At 39.5% G+C, this 26,258-nt stretch overlaps 1 protein-coding gene across 1 annotated transcript in view; it reads left to right on the top strand.

Annotated features, from left to right (window-relative positions):
- Positions 1 to 26,258, top strand: part of COL4A2 (collagen type IV alpha 2 chain) — a 97,786-nt gene that overhangs the window by 56,210 nt on the left and 15,318 nt on the right. The window contains exons 9-31 of the mRNA XM_062514962.1: positions 619 to 654; positions 1,302 to 1,343; positions 1,875 to 1,949; positions 3,069 to 3,113; positions 4,303 to 4,365; positions 5,149 to 5,193; positions 7,230 to 7,283; positions 7,542 to 7,608; positions 9,185 to 9,286; positions 9,675 to 9,830; positions 10,408 to 10,500; positions 10,801 to 10,967; positions 14,307 to 14,379; positions 14,467 to 14,573; positions 15,665 to 15,866; positions 16,575 to 16,634; positions 17,439 to 17,501; positions 19,054 to 19,161; positions 20,308 to 20,529; positions 22,695 to 22,856; positions 23,333 to 23,503; positions 24,593 to 24,736; positions 25,988 to 26,113. Coding sequence (XP_062370946.1) covers positions 619 to 654; positions 1,302 to 1,343; positions 1,875 to 1,949; positions 3,069 to 3,113; positions 4,303 to 4,365; positions 5,149 to 5,193; positions 7,230 to 7,283; positions 7,542 to 7,608; positions 9,185 to 9,286; positions 9,675 to 9,830; positions 10,408 to 10,500; positions 10,801 to 10,967; positions 14,307 to 14,379; positions 14,467 to 14,573; positions 15,665 to 15,866; positions 16,575 to 16,634; positions 17,439 to 17,501; positions 19,054 to 19,161; positions 20,308 to 20,529; positions 22,695 to 22,856; positions 23,333 to 23,503; positions 24,593 to 24,736; positions 25,988 to 26,113 — 2,383 coding nt within the window. The remainder of the gene's footprint in view (positions 1 to 618; positions 655 to 1,301; positions 1,344 to 1,874; positions 1,950 to 3,068; positions 3,114 to 4,302; positions 4,366 to 5,148; positions 5,194 to 7,229; positions 7,284 to 7,541; positions 7,609 to 9,184; positions 9,287 to 9,674; positions 9,831 to 10,407; positions 10,501 to 10,800; positions 10,968 to 14,306; positions 14,380 to 14,466; positions 14,574 to 15,664; positions 15,867 to 16,574; positions 16,635 to 17,438; positions 17,502 to 19,053; positions 19,162 to 20,307; positions 20,530 to 22,694; positions 22,857 to 23,332; positions 23,504 to 24,592; positions 24,737 to 25,987; positions 26,114 to 26,258) is intronic.

Raw genomic sequence — 26,258 nt, 5'->3', positions numbered from 1 at the left:
AACAGCTCATGCTTCTTATTCACCCCAGCTTTCCCTCATTTGACAGAGTTTTTAATGTGTACAGCCCCTTGGAGCCTCTTAACTACCATAGATGACCAAAGCAAGAAGGGAGGTTGTTTCTCCAATTAATGGCTTTCCTACTTCTTGTAAGCAATTTATCTTGCAGATAAATTTCCTGATTTAGTTTCATTTCCCACCATCTTCCTTTGATTTCATTCTGTACAATCCCAAATAGGTAATCTGAGATGCCTATGGTAGTTCAGCCCCCTTACAGACCAATACAGTCCCAAAACAGCAGCCCAGTGAAGCACTTACAGATGTGCTTAACTTCAGGTATGAGCTTAAAATGTTGCTTAGTCAGGATCCAAAAGCACAAGTTCTTATTACTTGATAAATGTGTTTTCATTGGAGCTAGGCTGGGTAACTGTCATTCTGTTCAGGAGGGTATTTTTCAGAGCAGTAAATACAGCTAATATAGTAACAATTGCACATGGGATGCTGAGGAAAACACTCCCTACTAAATATGTATACTTAGGTTTCAGACAGAGTAACTAACCTCCTACATGCATTGATTAGAAAGCAACAAGTAACTTGCTCTCCCCTATTGTGCTTCCTCAGGGACCACCAGGACCCCCAGGGCCCCCAGGACCACAAGTAAGTCTTTCTGTCAGAGTCATTAATGTTGATTTTTGTGTTGCTGAGCTTTATCCAAGACCTACTTGAAGGCAGTAAAAGAAAGAACCACTGCCTGCACCAAAGACTGTGTAGCACAAGACTTTCTGTGTTGGCTGCATACCATGGGAAGTTAATCTTACACTGGGATCACCTGCCCTGAAAAGATTAAACCAGTTCTAGAGCCAGATTTAATTTGCTGCTGTAGTCACAGTAGCTGCCCATGAACAGAGAATCCTTGCAGTCTTCACAATATTAAATTTTATTTCCAAGGAAAAAATATATGAGTTCATTGTTCCAGCCCTTTTAGGTGGTTTTATTTAGCATTCAAAGCTATTAAAAATCTTGCGGAAGAAATGCTTGATCTTTTCATTACATCACTCAGTGGATGACTCAAATATGATAGCATGAGATTTTAAATTGAGTTGTCTTTCTAAAAGTTTAGGTCTGTAGAATGACTTCTAAATCTATGAAAATGCTTCAAGGTAAACCTAGACTATTATTTGATTGCAGTTTCTCAGTGGTGTCGTACAGACTTGTAAGCCTGAAAAGGCTTTTAAGCATGTTTAAATTTGAATTTTAGACTAGAGTTTTGCACTTGGTAAACAATAAACATTTTGTTTTTACAGGGCAACAGAGGCCTTGGATTCTATGGAGAAAAAGGTGAACAGGTAAAGGAAAATTAATGTATTAGTATCACTCCTAAAAGGCAGGTGGATGTTATCTGCTATTTATAAATTAACATATTTTAAATACTCTCTTCATTTGCAATTGCATTATAGAATTATAAGAGAAAAATGAAATATATAGGTCTGAAAGTAATTATAATCTCTATAAGGGAAATCATAGCTGAATTAACCCCTACATGTCAAGGTCTCTCTGTGCTCTCATTTACAATGACACAGAGCTAACTTCTGAAATAGATAAAGCCAGGATGCTTTATGTAATGCAATAATCTTTGCTGTTGTTTTCTGTGTGGAAACACACAGGGCAAGAGCAAGCATTGCTATATGTTAATCCAGCCCAAAATTAATATATCTTGCCATAAATTTATTTGGTATGGTTGTATATGGTTTAGAACCATACTCCCAGCAGGGGCAAATCTGTGGTGCTCCTCTGCAGTGTCCTAGAGCCTCTGCTGATCAACAGCTTGACCAGCTGTTAGAGCTGTTAGTAAATGTTCCTTCCTGTTGTTCCTGCAGGGCCCTCCAGGTCCTCCCGGTCCACCTGGGCTTCCTACAAGAGAACTGATGGGTGTCCCCTCTGACAAACACAAGGTAACTAAGAGGGTATTTTTCTATAATAAACAAGGAACTAAGAGCTTTGCACTAGCAAAACTAAAATATTGTACAAACGTGCTTTAACATATAGGACTTAAAAGACTTTAATATATAAAAAGAAAAATCTGCTACTTTCACAAGCTTGGATCGTACAGTATTTATTGAAACTATGGTGGCTTACATAATTCAGGAGGTATTTCTCAAGTTTAGAGGTGCCTTTGGCAAACTTGTTCTTTTTGTTTAAGCATGCAACTACTGCCCATCACCTCAGCAGAAATGACTGCTGAGGAGCCATTACTGTGTTTGTTTTGATAACTTACCTATGTGATGCTGATATTTATATACTTAGAGTTAAGGCTTATTCATACATATTGGAGAAATCCCCACATGCAAGATGCAGTTTATTCTCATCTGTTGCTTCTTGCTGGAAGCAGAGGCAGTCATGCTCTGTGTGTGTATATGCTGTGTATATATCAGACACCAACCTCCAGGCCAGTTATTTTTCATCCCATATTTGAAGTTAGAAAGTTTACATGGCTCATACGATTTCTGCAGTAAGATGAGTAAATTGCTATGATACTGGAAGATATAAAAACATCTTAATACTCTGCAGTCTGCCCTAAATAACATATCTGCCGAGATTTTCATGACTAACTAGAGACACCCAGATGTGAGCTACTTACCTGGAGAGCTGTTATATTCAGCGGAGATATCATCAATATAGAGAGTGGAATTTAGGCTATGATTTGTCTTACCCTAAGTGGAGATCTTAATCAAATAATTCGTAGATAATCAGTAGGTAAAAATGGGAGTGTGTGCATTTATTCATAGGAATTACTTAGGCACTCACCACCCAGATATCTCTTAAACAAGCCTGGAAAGAGCTGAGCATTCACATTCCTAGAGACCTTTTCAGAAAAATTATCAAGTATTTCTTCACAAATCAACTTCAGAAACTTCATATGAAAGCATTCATTTCATATGAGAAGTGTATGAATAAAGAACAGCAGAAGAATAGTGTTTTTTCTCTTTATCAGTCTTTTTCTGTTGTATGAAAGTTATTGAAATGTAAATGGGAATGCCAAACCTATCTGAATACTATTTCTTTATTATTAGGGTGAAAGAGGAGACCCTGGACCAAGAGGGGAAGCTGGAATTCCAGTAAGTCATGTGGAGAAGAGCGAAGTCAAATAATGATGTTGGAGTTAATACTTGTGCACTCTTCACTGATGTGAATATAGATATGGAGCAATATAGAGGTGTTATAAGCAGAGACACTCTTTCTAATGTTTCAGAAAACATGAAAAACTTGATGTGTAAGCACAATCAGTTCTTCTCTCACTGGTCTGCTGAAGTAGGATTTTCCCTCACATATTTTTAATTTTAGTTTTAATTATTACTGAATCTCTTTACTTATTCTTCTGATCTATGTTTTTAAATTTCACTATATTTCATTAAATAAGAATATATGGAATAATTTTCATTCTTTTTAGCCTGCTGTCCAACACATACAGACTTTTTACTCATGGTTTTTTAGATCTGTTGATTAAGTGGGCAATAATCCCATATGTTGCTGTAATTTGTAAAGCTGTCAACCCATCTTGGCTGAACATGGTTAAGTTATAACTCACAGACAACCTCTAGGCTGACTAAATAGCTTTGCCATTGAGTGGTTCCTTTTGACTTCCCAGAGGGGTTTAAAACACAGTCTTTACCAAGCAGGGATGCCTCACTGAGCATTTTGTAGAGCTTTATTTTCTCAGATGGTCTGGTCAGTGGCTCCACAAGGTTATGGGATAAGGTCACATTGTGAGCCTTGATGCCCTCCATGTGTGGTTGCTAGCCAGTTTTTCAGCTGCTGGTCATATTTTACACATGTAGGATTTTTTTTTACTCATTAGGAAAACCATAGATTGTATGCTGATGTAGCAAAAGGGGATATGTGTTTCTGCCCTTCTTTTGTTGTGTATAGAAGGATGGATAGCAGCATGCCCATGTTTGCCAAACTGCTCTCTGAAGCTACAGTTTGGGCAAAAGCTGAGTTGCTTAATTGGTTGTATAGCTGAATAACTACTTTGGCTCTTCTTCAGAGCTGCAGACATAGAGGAAATAAAGGAGATGATAGGAGGGAGACACTGTCCTCTCTCTAATGGCCTGCTCCTGCTATTGTAATGAAGCAAGCATGTTACACTTAATTTTAAGGACAACAGTTCTTTCACATGCAGCTATTATTAGATTACCCTTGTGTTACAATGATGCTTTCTTCCTGTTTAGCTTCCATAAAACAGTGTTGCAATTTTTTTGCACATAATGAAGAAATACGTTGAACTGACCATGCAATCTTTCCTAGGGTGTGCTTCTCTTTCCTCTCGAAAAAGGTGAAGAAGGGCTAGTGGGCCACCCGGGACAAAGGGTGAGTCACTTATTAAAGGTAGAATTCACTCAGCTGAATGTGTGGATCTGAGCTGGGAGTTTGCCTCCTGGAATGCCATGCAGATGAACAAATCATAGAAACTATAGTTCTCCAGATCAGTAGGTTTGGCCAGCTCAGAACTGCCTGAAGCAGAAAGCGAAAAGGCCATTTTGAAATGGTGATGGGAGGAGGCCCCCATGGGATTCACAGGTCCCTGTGGACTCACAGGTGTCACAGGGAATGGTAAGGTATGCCTGTGGCATCACTGGGAAGCCTTGTGCTTCTCTCAGCTGAAGCTGTGCTCACTAACCTCAGCTGCTGTCCTGATCCTCAGCACTTCACTGTTCCCGTGTGAGCTCTCCGCAGACCATGCTTAACAAACATGAGTCTGACTCCACTTACTGGTGGACTCAAACAAAAGTCAATCTAAATGCTTCCTTGTAGCATCTATGACTGTTTGTTTTGGGGCAGTATTTTTGAAGTGCTTAAATGGAGTAAGAACAGTACTAATAATACATTTTTTTAAAAAAAATCTCAGTCATTTTTAAAATCTTTATGGTCAATTTGCAATGTATTTATTAAGAGAGAAAAAATAAAATAACATAATAGATTTCAGACTTGTGCTGTTTGCACCATACAAAAATGTAATTGAAAACATATCTGAAGTATGACTGTTAGCGTTTCAAGCTGTTAGACTTATTTTATCTAATAAATAATAATGGTTCATTGCCATGAGGTGTTAGAATGTAATTTTATTTTGTTTATTGTATTGTACCTTCATAGGGACTGCCTGGCATCAATGGTTTTCCAGGACTCAGTGGTGAAAGAGTGAGTATTTAATACAAGACTGTTGTTTCTAACACATATGTAGACAATCTGTCTGAAAAGCAAACTGTAGAGGACAAATTCTGCCTGCAATTACACTAGCTGTAGTCTAACAGATATCATCTGTGTTCAGCCATCATTCTGATTTTGGGTCAGTTATTTTTCTCACCAGTGAGGAAAAAAAATTATCCTATGATTAAAGTCCAGTTTTGCTTAAACCATGAGCATCTTTGGAGAGCACTACAGGGAGGTGTCACTCTCATTGTTGTAATTACGGTGATTATGATTTCTGTAATTTTCTTGCTGCAAGCAGAAACTTTTTTGAATAGCTTTCTGCAGATGTGGTTGAGATGGACAGTTATCTTGGATATCACAAAGGGAGAGGAGATGGAAACTGATAAATATACCACTTAAATCTCTGTCCCCATGGAAACACACCCAAATATTTAAAATAGCATTCTGTCAGACAGAGGCTTTCTGTTTGGTCTCAAAAAAAGGCTTCTTCAGTCAGCATTAGAAATCACTTCCATGAGGTAAATAGCTGTGGGATGCACGATTTTTCCATGCTTTGCCATCTTTGGTTGTTTAAAGATTTGTCCTGCCACCAAGGCATAACAATAATAACATGAAACACATGGGACATGAAAGTACACGAAATCTGAAAAATAACATTTGCACAGCTACTCAGTCCTGCTGGTGTGGAAGGGAATTGCTATTGGGAATACATACATGGAGAGGCTCATGCAAAACCCATTAAAGCCCACTGGCTGACCTTAACATGGGTTCATGATCCAGTCAGCTGAGAGCAGTGGCTGCTCCTTTTTGAGGATGAATCTTGGCAATAATTTTAACAGAAGGTAAATTGGTTTGGATGGACTATCATTGTATAATGTGTGTATGAGAGGGGACACCCTACTCTATGTGCTATTCACAACCTCCTTTTTGTTGATTTTTGAGTGATTTTGTTCTCAAGAGAGAAAGACAGATGATTAAGTCCTGCTAGCACACAGATGAAGTTGCAGTTCAGTAGGAAGCTGCTGGCTTTGCTTTTAGACCACCAGCTCCACCTAGTGTAAAGAGATTTTACACCTGATAATCAAGAGGCTTTTTCCAATGGTATGATGTACACTTGCCATTATGGAAAAGTCTCTGAAATGCGATCAGGTTTGCGACATCTTTTTGAGAGCTGTGGTATTTTTAGTGCTTCAAAACTGCTTCAAGAGTGACTTATAGAGCTGGCTATTACCACTCAGGTTCTAGGTAAGAGTTGTTCCCACTGTGAAACTTGAGAGATGCTGAGATTTAAAAAACTAATGTTCTAATTTAAGTGTGAACTATACAAAACTACTGGCTTCAGCAAAACTGTGCTACTTGACATCAGATGTTGATTTGGACTCTGTTTTCTACTAAAAGAAAACGTTTTTAACACCAGTCTCTTTCCAGAGGACATATAAATATTTTCTGTAAAGAACAAAGGTAGTCAAAAAGCTGAGTAAAACACACAGAAGAGATGATCTCATCTAGGTCAGCATCTCTGAAATCTGGTTGCTTCTGAGTTCTTCTCATTCAGTCCTTCTGCAGCCAAACTGTCTCCAGCCACCCAGAAAAGAGCAAAAAGGACCTGTGTACTTCAGTGCTATTTCACTGTTCACTGTTTCCAGTCCAGTGAAAATATGTCTATTTTTAATGATTCTGATTCATTTAGCTTTCTTGCAGCAGGCTCGTGTGGTCTGGCTGCCTGGCCCATGTGTCTCAGGGTCACCTGGCACAGAGGGGATCCCCTTTTCTGCTTCTGCACCCTGCAGCATCCATGGAATGGTGTGAGTGTAGGTGCTCCTTCCATCTGCACCACTGCCAGGGGTGACAGAGCCTGCAGCACAGCAGGGCCCTCTGGCCTTTGGCAAGAGTCAGGCTTGGTCCAAGAGGTGGGACATCAAATGACAAGGAACCTTACTGGTGTTACAGGAATTGCTACAGACCAAATAATTTTAGTCTCTCTTTGATAAAGGAAATGTCAATCATTTTTATGTACATTACAGGGTTTTCCAGGATTTGATGGTCAACCCGGTGGCCATGGTCCCAGAGGAAGCAAGGTACTGCTTTACTTTCATTTACTGGAAGCAATAAGCCAGATGTCATTTTTCCTTCTTTCCTTTTCTGTCATCATGTCATCATGTCATTGTAGAACCAGCTATGTGGTTTGTTAATTTGATATCTTAGAAGTTTCTTTAATGTCATGTCAGTGCCTTTGGTAGTTTGGGGTTTCGTGTTCCATGGGCATACCTTTCCATTTTAAAAGAAATTCCATATAATAATGTGCTTGGGTGTGATACTTCAACTTCTGTTGACAGGGGGAGCCAGGCGAGATGGGTCCTCCAGGGCCAGATTCCTATTTTCCTTCCCGCATCCCAAGGAAAGGTATATCTTCTTTTCTTAGATTGTTTATCTTAGCTGTTTTACTACCATCTGCATAGATCAAAAGCATGACATTGAGAATTCAACTCCTTAAAAATATGTTTGCTAAAGTGTTCCAGAAGCTGTAATTGCTTTCCAAGAGGGTGCCCTAATCACCTTTTTGCAGGCAGGTGGTTTCTTTGTCTCTCCCACTGAAGCTGGATTGCAATACAAAAGGCTTCCATGCATGCCTGTATCCACAGAGAAGAAGCAAGCAAAAAATCGTGTGACTTTGTTGTCCAGTGAAAGGGAGAATGGGAGTCTGTCTTCTTTGTCCTTTTTCAGACTTTGGATAAGGCACAGTAGTGGCAGCACAGCAGAGAGCATTCTTATCATCTAATAGACAGACAGACAGAAAGAAAGGAAAGAAAGAAAGGAAAGGAGGAAAGGAAAGGAAAGGAAAGGAAAGGAAAGGAAAGGAAAGGAAAGGAAAGGAAAGGAAAGGAAAGGAAAGGAAAGGAAAGGAAAGGAAAGGAAAGGAAAGGAAAGGAAAGGAAAGGAAAGGAAAGGAAAGGAAAGGAAAGGAAAGGAAAGGAAAGGAAAGGAAAGGAAAGGAAAGGAAAGGAAAGGAAAGGAAAGGAAAGGAAAGGAAAGGAAAGGAAAGGAAAGGAAAGGAAAAGGAAAAGGAAAAGGAAAAGGGAAAGGGAAAGGGAAAGGGAAAGGGAAAGGAAAGGAAAGGAAGAAACCCACATATTAGAAAAGCCTTGAGGAATATAAGAGTATTTTTTTTTAACTTCTTTAAAATGACAAAAATCCATTGTGATCTTTTTGCTAAGCTTGCAGCACCAGTGTCAGCTGGTTCTGCAGAGCTGTGGTGGCTGTTCATGGCTAGACTAGAAACACATAAAAGGTGATAGCAGTTTGCCAAGGCCAAAACTATTCAAGGGAAGGTGCCAGCAAACAGCAAGAGTGATCACATGCCATTGCCTTTGTCCTCATACCACAGAGTTTACTAGTTTTGTTTAAAACCAGAGACTAGGAGTGAATGGTTCCCTTCCTCCCAGAAAAAGGGGGTAAGAGGCCCAAAACATTGGTTAAATCACTCCAAATACCCTGCCAACCTTTTAGAAGCAATAGGGACTGTGTAGAGAGAGAAAGAAGCAGGCAGGAGGGTGAACACACCACATGTCCTCTACTGTCACTGATCTTTGAGAAGAGCATGATACTTTCTGCAGGCAATAGCTGGGCCCAGGCAGATGCTTTTGGTAGTGGGAAGTAAAGGAAAGCTCACATATCACACATCTGTTACAGCAGAAACTTCCTGTAAGAAAAAGAGGGGCTCTCTGCAGAGGGCTGCTCTTCTGTGCTTCCCAGGAGCAATGTAGGTCTTGCTGCATATTAGTAAAAGGTGGAAGATATTATCCTTCTTCCTGGGCTTGGTGGCTCCGCACCATTCCTGTCAGTCTGTTTCTAAAGCTATGTTTCAGAAACTATTTCAAACTCTACTACTCCAAAGCACTTGAAGATTCTAATACTTGCTTTTTTTTACAAAGAGCAGCATCACACTAGCATGTTTTGTGGTATTGGGGATGTCTTTCAGGTGTAAGAGGTGATCCAGGCTTCCCTGGTGTTTCTGGACTCCCAGGAGACCGAGGAGATGAGGGAGATCGTGGATTGCCTGGTCTTCCTGGATTTTCTGATGGTAATACCCCAGCAATACATGTTTAACACCTTGACTTTATAGGGAGTTTTGACTGATACAGGGTGACAGTGGGGAAAATTTTTATGCTGATTATGTGATACGCAGTGCAGAGGAGTATATAATAACTGGGGGGGCACAGAACAAGAGGAGCATTTTCTTTTGGACTAATGGGACTCTTGCAAAACTACTGAAATAGAGATGATGACAGAGCCTTGTTTCTGTAACTGCTATTGATTTGCTCAAGTGAAATTTTGCTCCATGCTAAACATGTCCATTTTTCCTAGCATTTTAGATGCAATTGTATGAACTTTCTCTTCTGTTACATCACAGCTCTTTGGGCAACACTGTTAGGAAATTGTTTTGAACTTTTTCCCTGGTTCTGTTTCAGGGGATGGAGATAAGCCAGGCTTACCTGGAGAAATGGGACCAAAAGGTGAAAAAGGTGAAATAGGATCTCCTGCTTATTATGCGGGACCACCTGGGCTTCCGGGTAAGGACGGCTCACCAGGAATTCGTGGTCCACCTGGTCCCGCTGGAGCCCCAGGTAAGTGCAAAAACAGAGATGATGAGAACTCACAGGAACATCTTTGGGTGTTTTAAAGACAGCTGTTGGAAGGGCAAAATGAGACATTGACGGAATGGAATGGAATGGAATGGAATGGAATGGAATGGAATGGAATGGAATGGAATTAAATGAGGGGAGGACATGCAGAGAAGTTGTTTACACTCACCAGTGAAGAAAAGGTTTGCGTGATTTTTTAGTCCTGGCAACATTTGAAAGAATGGAGAAAAAGATGTGCAGGAGATGATCCAGAGCAGGCTATTTGTGCTAATGTGGAATAGGTTGGGCTGAGAGGAGGAATTCAGTGTTAGAGAGAGCAAAGAATGGCACAGATTGTCTGCCACAGCAGATGGAAGTTACTGAGGATGAGTGTGAGAAGCTAGTCAGAAGATGGAGAGAGGAAGAGAGAAGGCAGTGCATCACAGTAGGCTGGGTTAGACAGTAAGTGACATTAGGGGAAACGAGAAAATGCATTTCAGCTCAAAGAAGTAGGAATGAAAGAGCAAAAGAGTAAATCTACAGTAGATTAATTTATATTTTTATTTAATTGAACTTCCAGGTCCTCTCTTTGGATTAAAAGGACGAGAGGGAATACCAGGTAGATTTGGTACACAAGGTTTCCCTGGGCCAAGAGGACAAAAAGGACCTAAAGGTAGGTTATAACAGATAACTCAATAGATGATCTGTTCTTATGCATTATGTAAAGGCCCAGTGTGTTCAGTCTGAGTTTATTGAACTATAATGTGCATGAGGACTGATGAATTTGATCTGGGGCTAACATGACAAAGAAATGCTGTGTTAGATTCTTGACAGATAAAACAACAACAAAATCTTCTGAAGTATTTGACTAATTACTCAAACATTCTCAAGTCTATATATAAGATGGATACCGCTGCACATCTATTTGTTGTTAATAGAGCTTTCTTTCTTCTCATTCCAATCTTTCCCTTAGGTGAAGAAGGGGATTGCACTACATGCCTTTTGAGTGAGGAACTCAGAAGGGGCCCTACTGGTCCCCGTGGCCCTCCTGGCTTTCCAGGAACCTCTGGCCAGCCTGGAAGGAAAGGAGAACCTGGTGATCAAGGACCACATGGTCTTCCTGGCTATCCTGGAGCAAAAGTGAGCTAGTTGTTTCTTTATTACTTAATTTTATATGCTTACTATGAAAAAAAAATCCAAAACTTCAAGATATTCTCCATGAAAAAATGATGAAAAGCATTATTTCTTTCTTTCTTTCTTTCTTTCTTTCTTTCTTTCTTTCTTTCTTTCTTTCTTCCTTTCTTTCTTTCTTTCTTTCTTTCTTTCTTTCTTTCTTTCTTTCTTTCTTTCTTCCTTTCTTTCTTTCTTTCTTCCTTTCTTCCTTTCTTTCTTTCTTTCTTTCTTTCTTTCTCTCTTTCTTTCTTTCTTTCTCTCTTTCTTTCTTTCTTTCTTTCTTTCTTTCTTTCTTTCTTTCTTTCTTTCTTTCTTTCTTTCTTTCTTTCTTTCTTTCTTTCTTTTTCTTTCTTTCCTTCTTTCTTTCTTTCTTTCTTTCTTTTCCTTCCTTTTCCTTCCTTCCTTCCTTTCTCACTTCACTACCTCTCAGGAGGTTATCTATAAAATACTGAAGGCCAAAACTTGCTAGGATGGAAGTGAAAATATGTTAAACTGATAAAATGTAAGGTTCTTGTTTACAATATAGTATATCCAAAAAACACTATTCAATAACACTGAGAAAAGGGCTTTGCTTATAACAGCTTGTTTGTTAGTGATACATAAAGGTGCTGTACTGTGTGGTGTGCTAACTGCATCATGGCTCCTCACAGGCAGAACTGGCTTTAGTCAATCACATCTCTCAAGATTTTAGAAAAAGTTCTTTGTAATGCTGACCCAAAAACTGGTTTTGTTTATCAAAGAATTGTAGAATGCTTTGGATGGGAAGGGACCTTAAAGATCCCCCAGTTCCAAACCCCTGCCATGGGATGGAACACCCTCCACCAGACCAGGTTGCTCAGAACCCACCCAACCTGGCCTTGAGCACTTCCAGGGATGGGGTATCTGCAACTCTTCTATGTACCTGCTCCAGTGCCTCAACACCCTTACAGTAAAGATTTTCTTCTTTATCTAATCTAAACCTACTTTCTTTCAGTTTAATCTTTTCCTATCACTACATACCATTGTAAAGTTTGTTTTCAGTTAGTACTTTAGGCTTTTCTGAACATGAAAAAAAAAAAAAACAAGCTCACTCACAACTATCTAAAGTTTGGGATTTTTTAGAATTAAAATACATTATATTAGACTTTGACTATATTATTGCTATATAAAAAAAAACAGAAAAGGTAGATTTTTATATTTTTTTTTGCAAAAATTCAAAATACTTTTATGAAAAGCTGTACTTTCTAGAAGTCATGAAAAAAATTGACAGAAATATTTCCAAAAATGTAATCTTGGTACTTTGTTTAAAACTTTGTAAGTTCTACAAGGCTTTTTGCTTTTGAGATTTTTCAGATTTTTTGAGATTTTTCAATTTTTTGCCAGAATTGAAGTTACTGTAGAGCAGAGAGAAGTATAAACATGTACGGTCATAGCACATCAAATTCAAAAAGTAAAACAATGTGGCTTACATCTTCTTGGTCCATATTCTGGGGCAAAAATCACTCCATAATTCTTTAAGCATGTTCAACAAGCTACATATGTGGATGATAAATACAATTAATCTTGATGAGACCTGTGTCAGTTTAATGAAAATAAACCTTTATCCCAAGCAAAAGGATTGTTTTTCTGTGGAGAAAGAGAAATTAGGATCAGCTGTAAAATATCTTGAAAATACCTCTGTGCTAAATTGTATTATACATAACAACTAAGTCTTGAGAACAAAAGGATAGCAATGTGAAGAGTATGCTATTAGTGCAGTGTTAATGCAGTAATTCAGCATTATTTTAAGTTTCTGAAATTTCTTTTGGTCTGAAAAAAACAATCAGTGTCCAAAAGAAGCAACTTTACCATGAAGTACAGATTGCCTTCATTCACCATTAAAATGCAGTGTTCAAATATGTCCCAGGTAAAGCAGAATGCTTACAATCAAAACTAATCTCATTCTTTTGACTAACAGAAGTGAAAACCTGTACTGTTGTGGTGACCTGCAGCTGAGATATACAGTTTTTACACATGCTTTTTACCCATAATGTCAATAAAATACAGTGGTGCCAAAGACACACTTTTAAATCATGTTTGGTACAGGAGTATTTCAACAAAATATGTTTATTTAAAACAAAAAATAAATTTATCAGGTACATCCCTTTCATTCAGGGTCTGCCCTGGAATTCAGTAAAAGGTAGCTGAGGAAAACCTAACATCTACAGCTTGTATTTTTGTAAGCATGAGTATAATTATTCAGAAGTAAAGCTAACTGGCATGAAAGAGTCACTAGTAAATGACTTTGTAACCTCTGTGCCTTGGCACCTTCCATGGATATGGATTTGGTTCTGTGATTGCAAGGCTCTTGGCCAGCAGCTAGAAATTTCTCTTTCAGATGGGCTGTTCAGGAGGAGGTTCCAGCATTATGCCAAGAAATCAAGAGTGCCAGAGACTGGTCTTTAGCTTCACCACAGTTTGTCTTTGCAAGAGAGAAATTTCCTCTCCTTGGAAAGGAAAATTTTTCAGAACATGGCTAGGCAAGGCCCTGAGCAGCCCCCTCCATCTCTAAGTGCTGGGCTGGGCCAGAGACCTCCAGCCCTCCCTTCTAACCAAAACCTACGCACAGGTCTGTGATCTGATTAAGTGATTTGATCGCTTAATCCCTCTGTGCCCAGGCTCTTGTCTGGTAAATAAATGAAGGTGGTGCTACTTTTCAGCCCCAGAATGGTGCTGTGAATCACAATCCACTGCCAGCTGCAAGGTTGTTCCCCTTGGGAGCAGTGCACAAGAGAAATTGCACATCAGAAGAACCCTAAGGACTTTTTCCAAGGTGGCAAGGAGCTGCTTAGGACATTTTCTTTAGTGGCTAACACTGAGTAATTCACCATATTTCCTCCAATGCAGTTCTGCAGCAGCAATCACCTGCAGGACTCATGGAAAGCCACGTGTCCCGATCCATCCTCATGCAGAATCTCCTCTACCATGCCATAGAAACCTTGAAAAGGAAGAGCTTGGTGGGGGTTATATGGGGTAAAAGGAAATGCTGGTATTGTCCAGAAATCTTAAAGCAGATACTTCAGAAGTCCCAGTAGTTTCATGGAGGTATTGAAATAGCATGAATTAGTGTGTTAGTGCCAGCAAGTAACATGGTTACAACAAATTAATAAAGGTTCTGCACAAGAATGGGGTTACTGAAGAGGAAATCACTCATGAAAAGTAACAGGAAAGCAGTAAAAGTTAAGTTTTTTTTTAAGCAGGACAGTAGAAATGCAAATCTTGATACTTACTTCTTAAGCAGTTCTGGTTTGTTTCGGGCCTTTTTTTTTTTAATGCGTGTGACACCAGGGATTTTCGGGTCCAGCTGGATTTCCTGGACGGAAAGGCGAAAAAGGAGACTCTTTACACATAACTACAAAAGGTAGAGTGAAAATTCTTATCTCCTGTATTTTCCTGTTATTTATAGTATTAATGAAAGATAGGTCTCACAGTGGAAGGTCTTCTTTAGGCACCAAGGGAATCCGAGGGGATCCCGGGCTGCCTGGAATCAGAGGTGAAGATGGTTTCCCAGGCAGAGATGGATTAGATGGTTTACCAGGACAGCCTGGCCTTCCGGTAAGCAACAAATACAGCAAATACACCACTCCCAGTTACTAATGCACTTAATTCTGAGGGGTTATGAACACCTGTCCTTCTTGAACAGATAATGATGGAAAACTAGACTGGGTTTGCTGGTTATTGATGAATTAAGCATCAGGTTTACTCTCAGGGTTTGTAGAAAAATCTTTCATTTTTATTTTCATTTTACTTTAATAAGAGGTAGTGTATGATGCATTAGTGACTCCTTCTAGTATAGTCTGAGATTCTTTGTGACTGAACTTCAATAACTTTGGTACAACTGTGTTGAAGAAAAGCAAAATTAACTACAACTATGTCCTTAAAATGTACATTATGTCATCATACTGCTTGATGGCAACTCACCTAACTGTAGCTATCTAGAAATTAAACAGGTAGCCTTTGTTCATTTCCTAACTTCCTTCTATAGTCAAAATTAAATACCTTGCAAGAAGAATTCCTGCGGCTCATCATAAATGATGTTTTGAACCACTGGGATGCTCATATATCATATTTGAAGATGGGCAAGAGCTATACTAGGCACTCTAGATCACAGTACTTTTCCTACCAGTGAAGATGGTACTTTATATTGCTTCTGAAGATAGAAGGGCATTCTCTAATGATGTTTGTAATATGCTGATTCGGTAGTGTAGAAATATCACTAGGAGTGCAGAGAAAAAAATCTTTTGGGTGCACTTTTATGTCAGCTTTTCTCAGATGTAAATGCCACAACGGAATATCTCTAACAATGCATTTGGTCTCCCCAAAACAATTTACAGCTTTGCAGGAAGGACCAGGAGCCCCTCCACAATGCTGATTCATATTGCCCAACTGCTTTTTCCTGGGCCAACACTTTTAGGGGAATGTTCCTTCAAGGAGCCTTTCTCTCATGCTCTTACTCCCATGTGGTCTACACTGAAGTCAGGTTATTTCAAAAATACTTTATTTTTAATGTTGATATAAAGACCTGGGATGCAACATTTGAGAAATTACTTCCTATAAAATGTTACTCATGAGAGTAATTCAACTGTTTGAGTTGCATTTGTTTCTCAGCAAAGTCAGGACTGACCACCTCCATTCACTTCCCACAGGGTGATGCTATCAGAGGTTTCCCTGGTGATCCTGGTTATCCAGGTGAATTAGGCCCAAAGGGCTTTCCAGGAGAAGCCGGCCTGCCAGGTGAAGGATTTCCTGGTCCAAAAGGGTTCCGGGGTCCTCCAGGTGACCAAGGACAATCTGGAAACCCAGGATCTCCAGGTCTGCCTGGTCTGCCAGGAGAGCCTGGCCAACTAGGTAAGAGACACCAATCTGTCTTACATCTGAGCCATGGGAGATCAGCACTGAGTTGTGTGCAGCATTTATCCATCACACTGTTGAAAAGGGAGAGTTTGGTGGGGGTTATATTGTGTAAAAGGAAATGCTGGTATTGTCCAGAAATCTTAAAGAGATACTTCAGAAGTCCCAGTAGTTTCATGTCAGTCTGAAGCAGTTGGAGGCAGTGTCCTGCCATTGGAAATCCCACAGGTGGTTTTTCTCTAATTTTTCCCATCCAACATAATCTTTTAATTGACCAGAAAAAAACATGTTTCCACCCTTCAGAGCTCCTCATAGTATTTCTGCAGCTTTTCAAGTCCCTTCCAAGCATAGCAATGCCAGAAAGAAGAGCTGTATTCAGAAGAGCTCAGCCTCAGAGTTTTGTTCCTCCACTTTGAGAAGCCTGGAAGAATATGCAGGCTAAAGCAAGCACATGTCAACCTTACACAGTGCATGGGACAGCCACCTAAGTTGGACAGGATAGGTTTTAAGCCTGGATCTAATCAATGTGTGGTTAGAGTGTTCAGTATGTTACAGCAAATAATTTGTGTAGTATGTGTGCATAATACATAAGAGAATACATTATCTGCTGGTTTTATAGGCATTTTGGTTGGATTTGAGAATGTTTTTGTCTTTTTTCAATTCTTCTCTTTTAAATAACTGTGTTTTCTAATTCTTTGCTGACAGACTGTGGGCAGGTCAGTGAAGACTTTCCTAGAGGAGATGCAACCGAGCCAATATGGTCAGGTACTGGACATGCAAATGCCTTGAATATCTTTTTAGTATTATGCTGCTTCTATGGGTTGATAATTTTTTTCTGATTACTGCTTTGGATGCTCTTGGTTATAAACTATTTGAACTTTAGGTCACAAATAACTGTGCATATATTCTACATAGATCTAAACTGAATGAATCAAATTGAGCATTTTCTAAAATTTTTGCACTTTTAGCTCTACAAATCAGAGATTCTTTTTATCATCGCTCCTGGGTGTTTATTGTACTATTACTGTGCAATCTATACCAGAAATTAGGTGCCCAATAAAAATGAACAGCTTTTTTAAAAGAATCATTGTGAGTGAAGATTTTCAGTGCAATGTGACATACAAGAAAAATACCTTAGCTTTTTACAAAAATTGACTTGATTGCTTCACAGGTGTAAATCACCTATAGGGAAACAAAATGTTTCTCTTATTTTGAAAAATATAGTCATCCATGAGGCTGGACTACCCTTTCCATACTGGCCCAACGGGACCTGCCACCATAACCCCTGTAGAATAAGGCAGAAGAGCTGCTTTTGGGGTGGAGATCAGCTTGAGTGCTCCTCTGAAAATGCCACCCATAGCCAGTTGTTTGGTTGTTTTTTTAAATAAAGAACATATAAACATGACATAATATATAAAAATAAAATAAAGAATAAAATTTCTAATTACGAGTTTGCTTGTTAATTGTCCTTCACCTGTTTTCATGAAATTGTCTCAACTACAGGACCAGAGACATGGAGAGTCAGCATAGGAGCACCTGTAGTGTGACTATCTTGTTTTTTGTTTGTAGGTGCAGGCTGTGTAAGGCCACCAAAGGGATCCCAAGGAAAGCCAGGAGTGCCAGGAGCCACAGGTAACGTTTTGCCTTTGCCCATATTGTGTTTCCCACATACACTACCTTTGAAGAGTATCTTGCCATATTGATTATAACTGAGCCTTAGCAGACAGCAAAGTTTTAGAAATTATATTGGAACACAGCCTTAACCTGACCCTGCCGGAGAGATCTAAGCATGTGCAGCCCAGGTGACTTCACCATTCCCTAGCTAAGCCTGCCTTTGCTAATGAGTGTCAGCCACAAAACAGAAGGCCAAAAGAGCATTTGCTATTCCCCACATGCAAGTAAGAGCATACAGTGCCTACAGGTTTAGTGCTAGCAAGTGTACTGAGGTCTCTCAGAGCTGACTGCACACCTCACAAGGCAAATCCTGTCCTCTGAGAGCAGGGTGATAAAAGACTTCCTTGGAGGACTGTGACAGATGCATCTCACTGTCATAATATAAATTTCAGAAAACTGAAGTGGAAAAAAGCATCAAAATCCAAGTGATATTTTCCTTGGTTTGTCATAGTTAGGGGTGGAAAGAAACTTACTTTCAGTAATGAATAAATGAGCTGTAGTTCATGGTGATGCTAAGCAACAACATTTTAAATGTTAAAGCATGTTGTTGACCTTCAAGTCTGAGCTGGGAACTTATGAAGATCAAAGTGCTGGGGAGGGTATGGGAACAAAACATTCCACAGGAATTATTTTCAAAGAACTTTACCAAAAAAATCTTGATCTTGTAATAGAGTGAATTAATGAGACTCATGTAATAAAACTATTGCATGGAAAAAAATATATAATTTTTGAACCATAACAAAGGAATCCTACAAAATGCTTGCAGGTTTTGAGATGTTAAAAACCAGTAATATTTGCCCTTACTGAAATGTCAAATACTGTATCACAGGGAAGCAAAGTATCTTTTTAGCTGTCAGGAGAAAAATCAGTATGAACAAGAGGTCAGTGCCAAAAGAACTGGCACTTTTTTTCTTTCCAGGGCACGTCCTTTCTTTTGCTAGGGAGTCTCTAGACCTGTAATGTTACAAACATAGTAAGTAGGCTAGTTAATTTGTATTCATTTTAAGGGATTATTAGATATAACCTTTAGCCTTACATTTCTGCTTTTAGTTTTCTAAACCAGTCTGCTCTTGTTCTGTGATCAGTTTAGCAGGGAAAGGAAATTTTTTCCTCCTACAATATCTCATCTGTGCCCATTTCTGTGAACATTCTTTTTTGACATTGCCTTGTGACCTTAATCTAAAATCTTTAATTTACAAAATACTGAAAAGCTCCAAAAGTCTGTGAAAGTAATTATCTTTACCCTAGTAGTCTCCATTTCATTAGTCTTTATGTCAGGTTAATCCATGTTTGTAAAAGTGCTTAACCTAGATTTTTGGTCCATGTTTTGGGATCTTGAATACTTTTAAAGAGCTACTGTATAGCCCCATTACTTTTTTTTTTCCAAGGCTTCATCGTTGCATCCTGAAACACATCGTGATGATATTTACTACTACCTTTTTTTATTATATGCACTTTTCCGTTTTGTTTGTTCAGATCACACTTTCATACTTTCTTTTATATAACTTAGGTGCAAAAGGTGCAAGAGGATTCCCAGGTGATCCAGGCCCAATGGGTTACCCAGGGCTAAATGGTACACGAGGTGATCCAGGTCGGGAAGGATTCCCAGGTCCTCCAGGTATCTTGAAATAATTAGTCATTCTTTATATACTTTTGACCTTTTTACTGCAGTCACTTAAACACAAATACCTGATTCCTGGTACATTTTCACTTACCTTCCCATCTATATTAAAACAATAAGCCATTAGACAAAAATACTACTTTTCAAATCCCGAAGTATTTCTTGCAACTTCCATAATGATGAAAAATTTCACAGATGCCAACCTTTTAAAATGTGCTTTATTGTTCAAAATTATAAATGTGATGGTAAAAATTTATTAAGTTCTCATGAAGAAACTCACTAACAAAATACTTTGGATGCCAAGTGCATTATACTCATAATGATGATAAAGAAAGGAAGAAAATAATAGTAATAGTACTTCCATTTAATTTTTTTCAACATTAGTATAAATGAGCCTCTGTGTGTGCCACTGCACACATGATCCATGTAGTGGCATGCACATGTTAGCTGCAGTGGGTGTGTGTTTTCACAAATTATCAGTCAGTCCAACAGCAATTACAGGAATTATCTCCAGAAACTATCACTCCCCTGTGGTTGACCAAGTTTATTTGGTCAGAGAAATGAGTAATGAATTTTTTCTGTACCCCATTACAGAAACCATTGATGCAACTGAATATGAGCTCTCTGGAAATTTTTTAAGTTATCTGATTTCAAAGATTCTGAAGTGCTGCAGACTTTTCCCAAATCCAGTGCTAGGTGATGCTTTACCCTCAGACATCACATGGCCTGACAGTGTTCTCTAGACTCATCTACAGCATCTGTAGTAGCAACAGAGAAAGCAAAAGAAGAGCTGTTGCATGTCCTGGTCAGCAGGCAAGGGATGATGATAAAACATGGTTGTGTGCAGCATAGGGCAGGACCATGAAGCTCTGTCTTCCCTGGTACACTCTATAGAGTGCTCTAATTGCTAAATTAGGGCTCCCATGTGGCTCCCAGGCCACAGGGAGAAATTCTCTGCATTTTTCATCGCTATCTTTCACCAATGCTTAGGCTTGACTGTCAGTCCAGCTCTAGTTTTCCAGTCCACAAGAAGCCTTTATCTTGTCATTTGTGGTAATGGGGACATCATGTTGGTATATCTAGGATTTGAACTCCAACATTTGTAGTGAACTCTGTGATGCCTAGTCCTTGTTTTATCTGTAGGTTTTACTGGACCCAGGGGAGACAGAGGTCCAAATGGTCTACCTGGACTGCAGGGACACCCAGGCCTTACAGGAAAATCCGGAGCTCCAGGAGCGCCAGGACTGAAGGGCCTTCCTGGTGATGTTTTTGGAGCAGCAGCAGGATCCCGAGGGGATGTCGGCCTGCCCGGCTTCCCAGGGTTGAAAGGTGCACCAGGAGATCAAGGAGTACCAGGAACTAGAGGTAACAGCTTCTTCAAGTAAAGAAAGGTTTGTGTTAGTGTGAGACAAATGCAGCCAAACTGTAGGGATGTGAGAGCAGTAAGAGACCATGTGTCAGAGGTACTGATGTCCTCACTATCAATTCCCAGTGCCTGATGATCCCATTCCTTCCACTTCTGTGTCTGCTGTTGCCAATATGCCTGGCTCCTCTGAACACTTCCTGGAGATCCATTGCTTATGTTCAGCTGTCCTTCACACTGCTCTACATGAAATCAACTACAGTGGGATACCAGAGAACCAGAGTTTGCTCATCTTTGTCCCTTTCAGATGTACTGCTAATTTTTTCACTGTCGTTAAGGGAATGGTGGTATCGTTATTATCCTGACTTTTCACTTACATACAGCAATAATACTCAGATTTTTTTTCCTGCACCAAAAGATGTCTGGGTATTGCATGGCTTTTCTGATCAGCACATTGCAGCAGTGCTGAATTTGTAAATTTTAACTAAGAGGATATTGAGTTAGTTTAACTACCAATAAGCTATTTTACCTTGTCAGTCTTTGGGCACTCACAAATAAGAAGAAGATAATATTGCATACTTATGCAACATAACTTCAGGGTGATAATTTTAGTTGGTTATTTCACAGACCATAAAAAACACCCTAAAATCCCTGCAGAAAACAGAGTTTCTCTACAAAATCTGATTTTTTCACTCTCTGGACTCTGCGAAGGTTTTTCAAAAGTACATGTGGGAATTTAGCATACCCTGCTACACAGTTTCAATTGCATTCAGACACATAATTAAATTTAGGACTGCTGATTACTCCCTTCCCCTGTGTGGAACTGAGAAAGGATTAGTATTTGTATGACTAGCTCGAAGCAAGGTTTATCATAGAAACTAGTTTTGGATATCCTTCTTAGGATTTTTGATTAAAATAAATAAAGATGAGCATCATCTTCTTGGAGTTATTTGAAGTGAGGAGAGCTGGTTTCACCTGCAGTAGGGCCCCAGAGTGAAAGAAAGGGATGAAAGCAGCTTTGTGGCCCTTAACAAGTTTGGGAAAAGGCACAAAACATCACATCTCTGAAAAGGGGGCAAAATCCAATTGTGTTTGAAAACAAAAAAATATGGTGTGACTTTGCACTCTCTTTGTAAGCATTTCTTTAGAACTAAGTTTTCAGTAGTAAAAAATACAGTGAAAACAAAAAGCATTGCTAGTTTGTCTGTTCTTTTGATTTATTTTGCAGGTCTGACAGAATGGCTCCAGATAGCATGTGACTTTTTCTACAAGTGTGAATATTTTTAATTTTACATGAAATGACTAGGAATTCCTTTATATCACCTTTGCCCCTTCACTCAGAATACCAAACTAAAGCCTGTATGCTGTTGTTTAGAAAACTCACTTTAAGTGACTGCAATTATAAAGCTTATTTAACTACAGTCAAGCCAATGGACCCACATTGATGTAAAACCTGAACAAAGAGAAGGAGATCCACTTGACCTGGATTTTAAATGCCATGTACTATTTGTATGCTGCTGCTTCTCCAAGCTGAATGAAAAGCAGGCATTACCTTTTAAAACTTAACACCCTTTTTGCTTGTGTATGGTAGAGATATAATTTTTAACCCAGTGCATTAAGTCATGTAAAATTAGGGCCTTTTTGCTTAGGAATTTGTACCAGTCTTACAGCAATGCCTTGTAACGACCTACGTGAAAATTTCTAAACAATGACACAGATCCCACCAGCTGTCTTAAATGTTACTTTTCCTGCCTGTAACATTTCAGAAAAATATATAGCATTATTTCAGTGGTTCAGTCAGCTGCTTTATTCAGTTCTTACTAAGATATATGTGACAGAGAGATCAGGAATAACATAACTATTTGGATTAAAATAGAAAGATTGGGATTAAAATTGAAAGAGACCTGCACGTATATCCATATGGTGCCAGATCGTTACCATTCATTTGAAAGAGTCAATCCACCTATCTGATGCAAATATTTAAATCATTGCTGGTAATGTAAATTATTTTAAATCTGAAGACCAGTCCTTTAATTTACTTTTCCTGTTCTCACTGAATTTTCAAAGGAAAAACTCACCCTGGAAGCCTGGGGTGTATACAGAAGAAATATGTTAAAATATGTTCTCTACATATGATGCACTCTAATGCATGATTTTGGTCTTTTAGGAGCGGATGGTAGCCCAGGTTTGCCAGGACCAAAAGGAGATCCAGGGTCACAAGGTCTCCCTGGTTTGATGGGATTACCAGGAACACCAGGAACACATGGATTCCCTGGTCCACCAGGAAACCGTGGGCCAGATGGTGGGCCTGGCTCCCAAGGACCTCTCGGTGAGGAAGTAATCCAGTGTCACTCCTCTTGCTAGTCCTCTGTGGCAGGGCAACTGTATGGTTTCCACAGCAGACAGTTAAGTTTGGGGATGATCTTTACAGGTAGAGCTGATGCTTTCTTTTTATAGCCACCTACCAAGTCAGGTCAGAGCTGGCTGCTGGCAACTGGGAAAAGGGAGCCACCAAGTGAGGGTAGGCTTATGGAAAAGGGGCATAATTCTTAAGTTAAAGAGGTGAGGAAGGTCCTGCTGCAAGTGGGTGTGGAACCAAACTGGTAACAAAGCTGGTTCATGTTGATGAGCTACTTTATCTTTACAGTCATTTCTGCAATTCTTTGATTAAAAAAATCCTAATTTGCCCCCTTCAATATGAAGTTGGTAGGACAGCAGTTTTCTCCTTCTTGAGCTACCTTGTATGAAATCATCATCTGTGTCCAAACTTTTTTTACTCTACCTGTTCTCACATTTACACGACAGGTCCACCTGGTGCTAGGGGAGAAGATGGTGAGCAAGGTTTTCCTGGCCCCGTGGGCCTGAAGGGTCTGTCTGGTGACAAAGGTGACATGGGTCACACAGGATTACCAGGTATACGTGGTGTGTCTGGTCCCCCTGGCATAAGTGGAATGGATGGCTTTCCAGGAGATAAAGGTGAGCTCTGGACTGCTGCTTTGAAAACAGTAGTTGATTGAAGCTGTTCTCTGTGGACATGAACCAGACATATTCTCTGCTGGTCTCCCTCTGTTTGAAGCAGCAGAATTAGGATCATGTACCTAATATATTCCAAAATCACTGCCTGTTTTCCCCTATGTTGGGCTTGGCACTCTGCTAGCCTGTGATATGCAGCCCTATTTAGAAGAGTTTTATTTCTCATATTAAAAAATATGCAGTATTTACTGTTTTCTCTCTAAAAGTCTTACTCCCATCCTAGTCCCATTGGTCCTCAGTGAAATTTAAGAGATGTTTCCCCAAACATTTTCTTTAAAGCTTTTTAAAGCTGGGAGCTGTGAACTGAGCAATGCCAGACACAAGACCTCGATGTCGACTTTATGTTGAGATTCTCACCTGCCAGCCATGAGAAAACACATAGGTGTAATGCACATTGCCTACACCACACAGGGAGTTTTAGCAGGGCTCAACTCCATGTGAAGCCAAGCTGAGCTTAAAAATGCATGTTGCAATTTCATTAGTTGTAAAGACAGGACAAGACTAGCTCTGGAGTACTGATCATCTCTCATTTGACAGAAATTAAGATCTGTTTGTTTGCATTACACATATAAAACAGGATCCTCTTGTTTAGAAAAGACAAGTAGGGGAATTTTTGGTGAGAAATGATCAGCCAGTCTAAGACCCATAATTTGTATCTCTGCATGTAGACCAGGCTGACTACAAACCTTATGTGGAATTAGGTACATATCTCAAATTCATCTCTAGGAGAGGGGTTGTACTGATCTCTCAGGAGAATACATTAAGTTCTGGTCATCTCCACAACATCTCTTCTTGGCCAGTTGAGGCAGGTTCATATACTCCTGACAATATACTACCTCAGGAGCTCTACTACCTCTCAGAGAGGTTGGCTGCCTGCTCCAGATCCACAGATTGCTGTAAGCATAAAGGCACCCAAAAAATAGGTACTGCTGCCCTGAAGTTTTCATACCATTTTAGTCATGCTGGTTCATATTTACTGAGTTTGCAGAAATCTGAGTGAAGTAACAGTTCTCTTCCCCTTCTTTCTTAAAGGCTTGAGAGGCTCACCTGGCATTGATGGTTTCAAAGGCATGCCAGGCCTAAAAGGAAGACCAGGCATCAAGGGAATCAAAGGAGAATTTGGCCCACTTGGGTCTCGGGGAGATAAAGGCTCACAGGGTGCACGTGGCTTCAAAGGTATTTGCTTATGGGTGGTACTGGAGTGTTTGCTCTTCACATCTGCAGAACTATTTTACAAGGACATAAAGACAAAGAAGACACATTTTTCACATGGTAAATTTAGCTGAGACATTCCTCCACCTATTTGACATATGGGCATCTGGCCAAGAGGCCTGGATTTTAGACTCAGGGAAAGGTTACTTCTTTAAACACTTAAGGCTGGAGACAAAAATCTTACTACTCAGATAGTGTCACTTCTGGACATGTGCAGAAGTCAAGAGAGCATTTTCCCAGGAAGCATAAGATGTCTGGGGGAGAATACCTGTATTTTTCTCTAGTTGCACTGTAAAGACAGTTAAATATTAAGAAAACCAGGCAATTAAGTAGTTAAAATTAAGTAGTTAGAAGTCACAAACATTCAACTGGTATTATTGTTGGTGAAGTGAAAACTGTAGCTCAGTCTTCTTTTAATTGCACACAATTATCTTTAAATAAATGCTTTGCTGCAAGACTAAAATGTTCTTTCTAGGGACCCTGAGATTGGTATTTTTTTTTAAGTGTCTGCTGTTCAGAGGTTGCAGAGCAGTGATCCCAGCAACAGTCTCAGCAAAAGACAAGTATGAAAGCAGCCCCTGTGAAGAGAAGTGCAAATATGCTTCTTGGCAAAGAAATATAAGACAGTGCATAATCATGGGACACAGGTCTGGGTTACTGGCCTGTCTCTGCACCCCTTGAAGAACTAAAGATACTCATAGAGTCTGTATGAGTTCCTTCTTCAGGACATTATTTACTGATACCACCAGTAACTATAAAGTCAAGAAAATGAACACTATAACTGGTAACAAATCCAAACACTTTCTTTCACCCAAGGCTTTTTGACTGAGAATTTCCTTTTCTCTAGAACTCAACTACTTTTCTGTGTTTTCTCCAATGTCCTTTTTGGGGTTTTTTATAAACCATTATTCTGGGGCTTTTTTTAGAAACACATGATTCCTAACTGATCTGCTGAAAGATAAATTATCTATCACAGAGGAGTCTGTGTCCAACTCTCAGGACTGTATGTACAGAAGTTTAACTCAGTTTTCACATTTTATTAAGTGTGACTCTTTCACTGCCATGTTGTATTGAAACAGGTTACTTTTCATGCAAGTGGATTTTCTGTAGCTTGTGCAAGGTCATTCCTTTTTCCCAATTTACTCTTCTGTTCACTTTTTCCGACAGTGCTGCTGACTAGCATTTTGTAACATGGTTGGGTTTTCTACCTTTTAGGTGACCGTGGGGATCAAGGTCCCCCAGGAGAACCTCCAAAGCTCATGCCCAGCATGATGATGGAAGTTAAAGGTGAAAAAGGAGATGCTGGAGAAAGGGGCACAAAGGGATTCTTTGGCTTAAAAGGTCAGTGGTCGTAATAAAACAAGGCAAGCGCATTCACAGCTGTCATTCTTCTCAACTTTTTCTCGGCTTCCATATTAAATATTCTCTGCTCATGGTACCACTTGGCTGCAGCCCCCCCAGCAAGCTCTCTGACAGCAGCAATTGA

This window comes from Cinclus cinclus, chromosome 2, assembly GCF_963662255.1.
Source record: "Cinclus cinclus chromosome 2, bCinCin1.1, whole genome shotgun sequence".
In the NCBI taxonomy this organism is placed as follows: domain Eukaryota; kingdom Metazoa; phylum Chordata; class Aves; order Passeriformes; family Cinclidae; genus Cinclus; species Cinclus cinclus.
The sequence above is the reverse complement of the archived record's forward strand: the minus strand, read 5'-3'. Positions and strand labels throughout refer to the sequence as shown.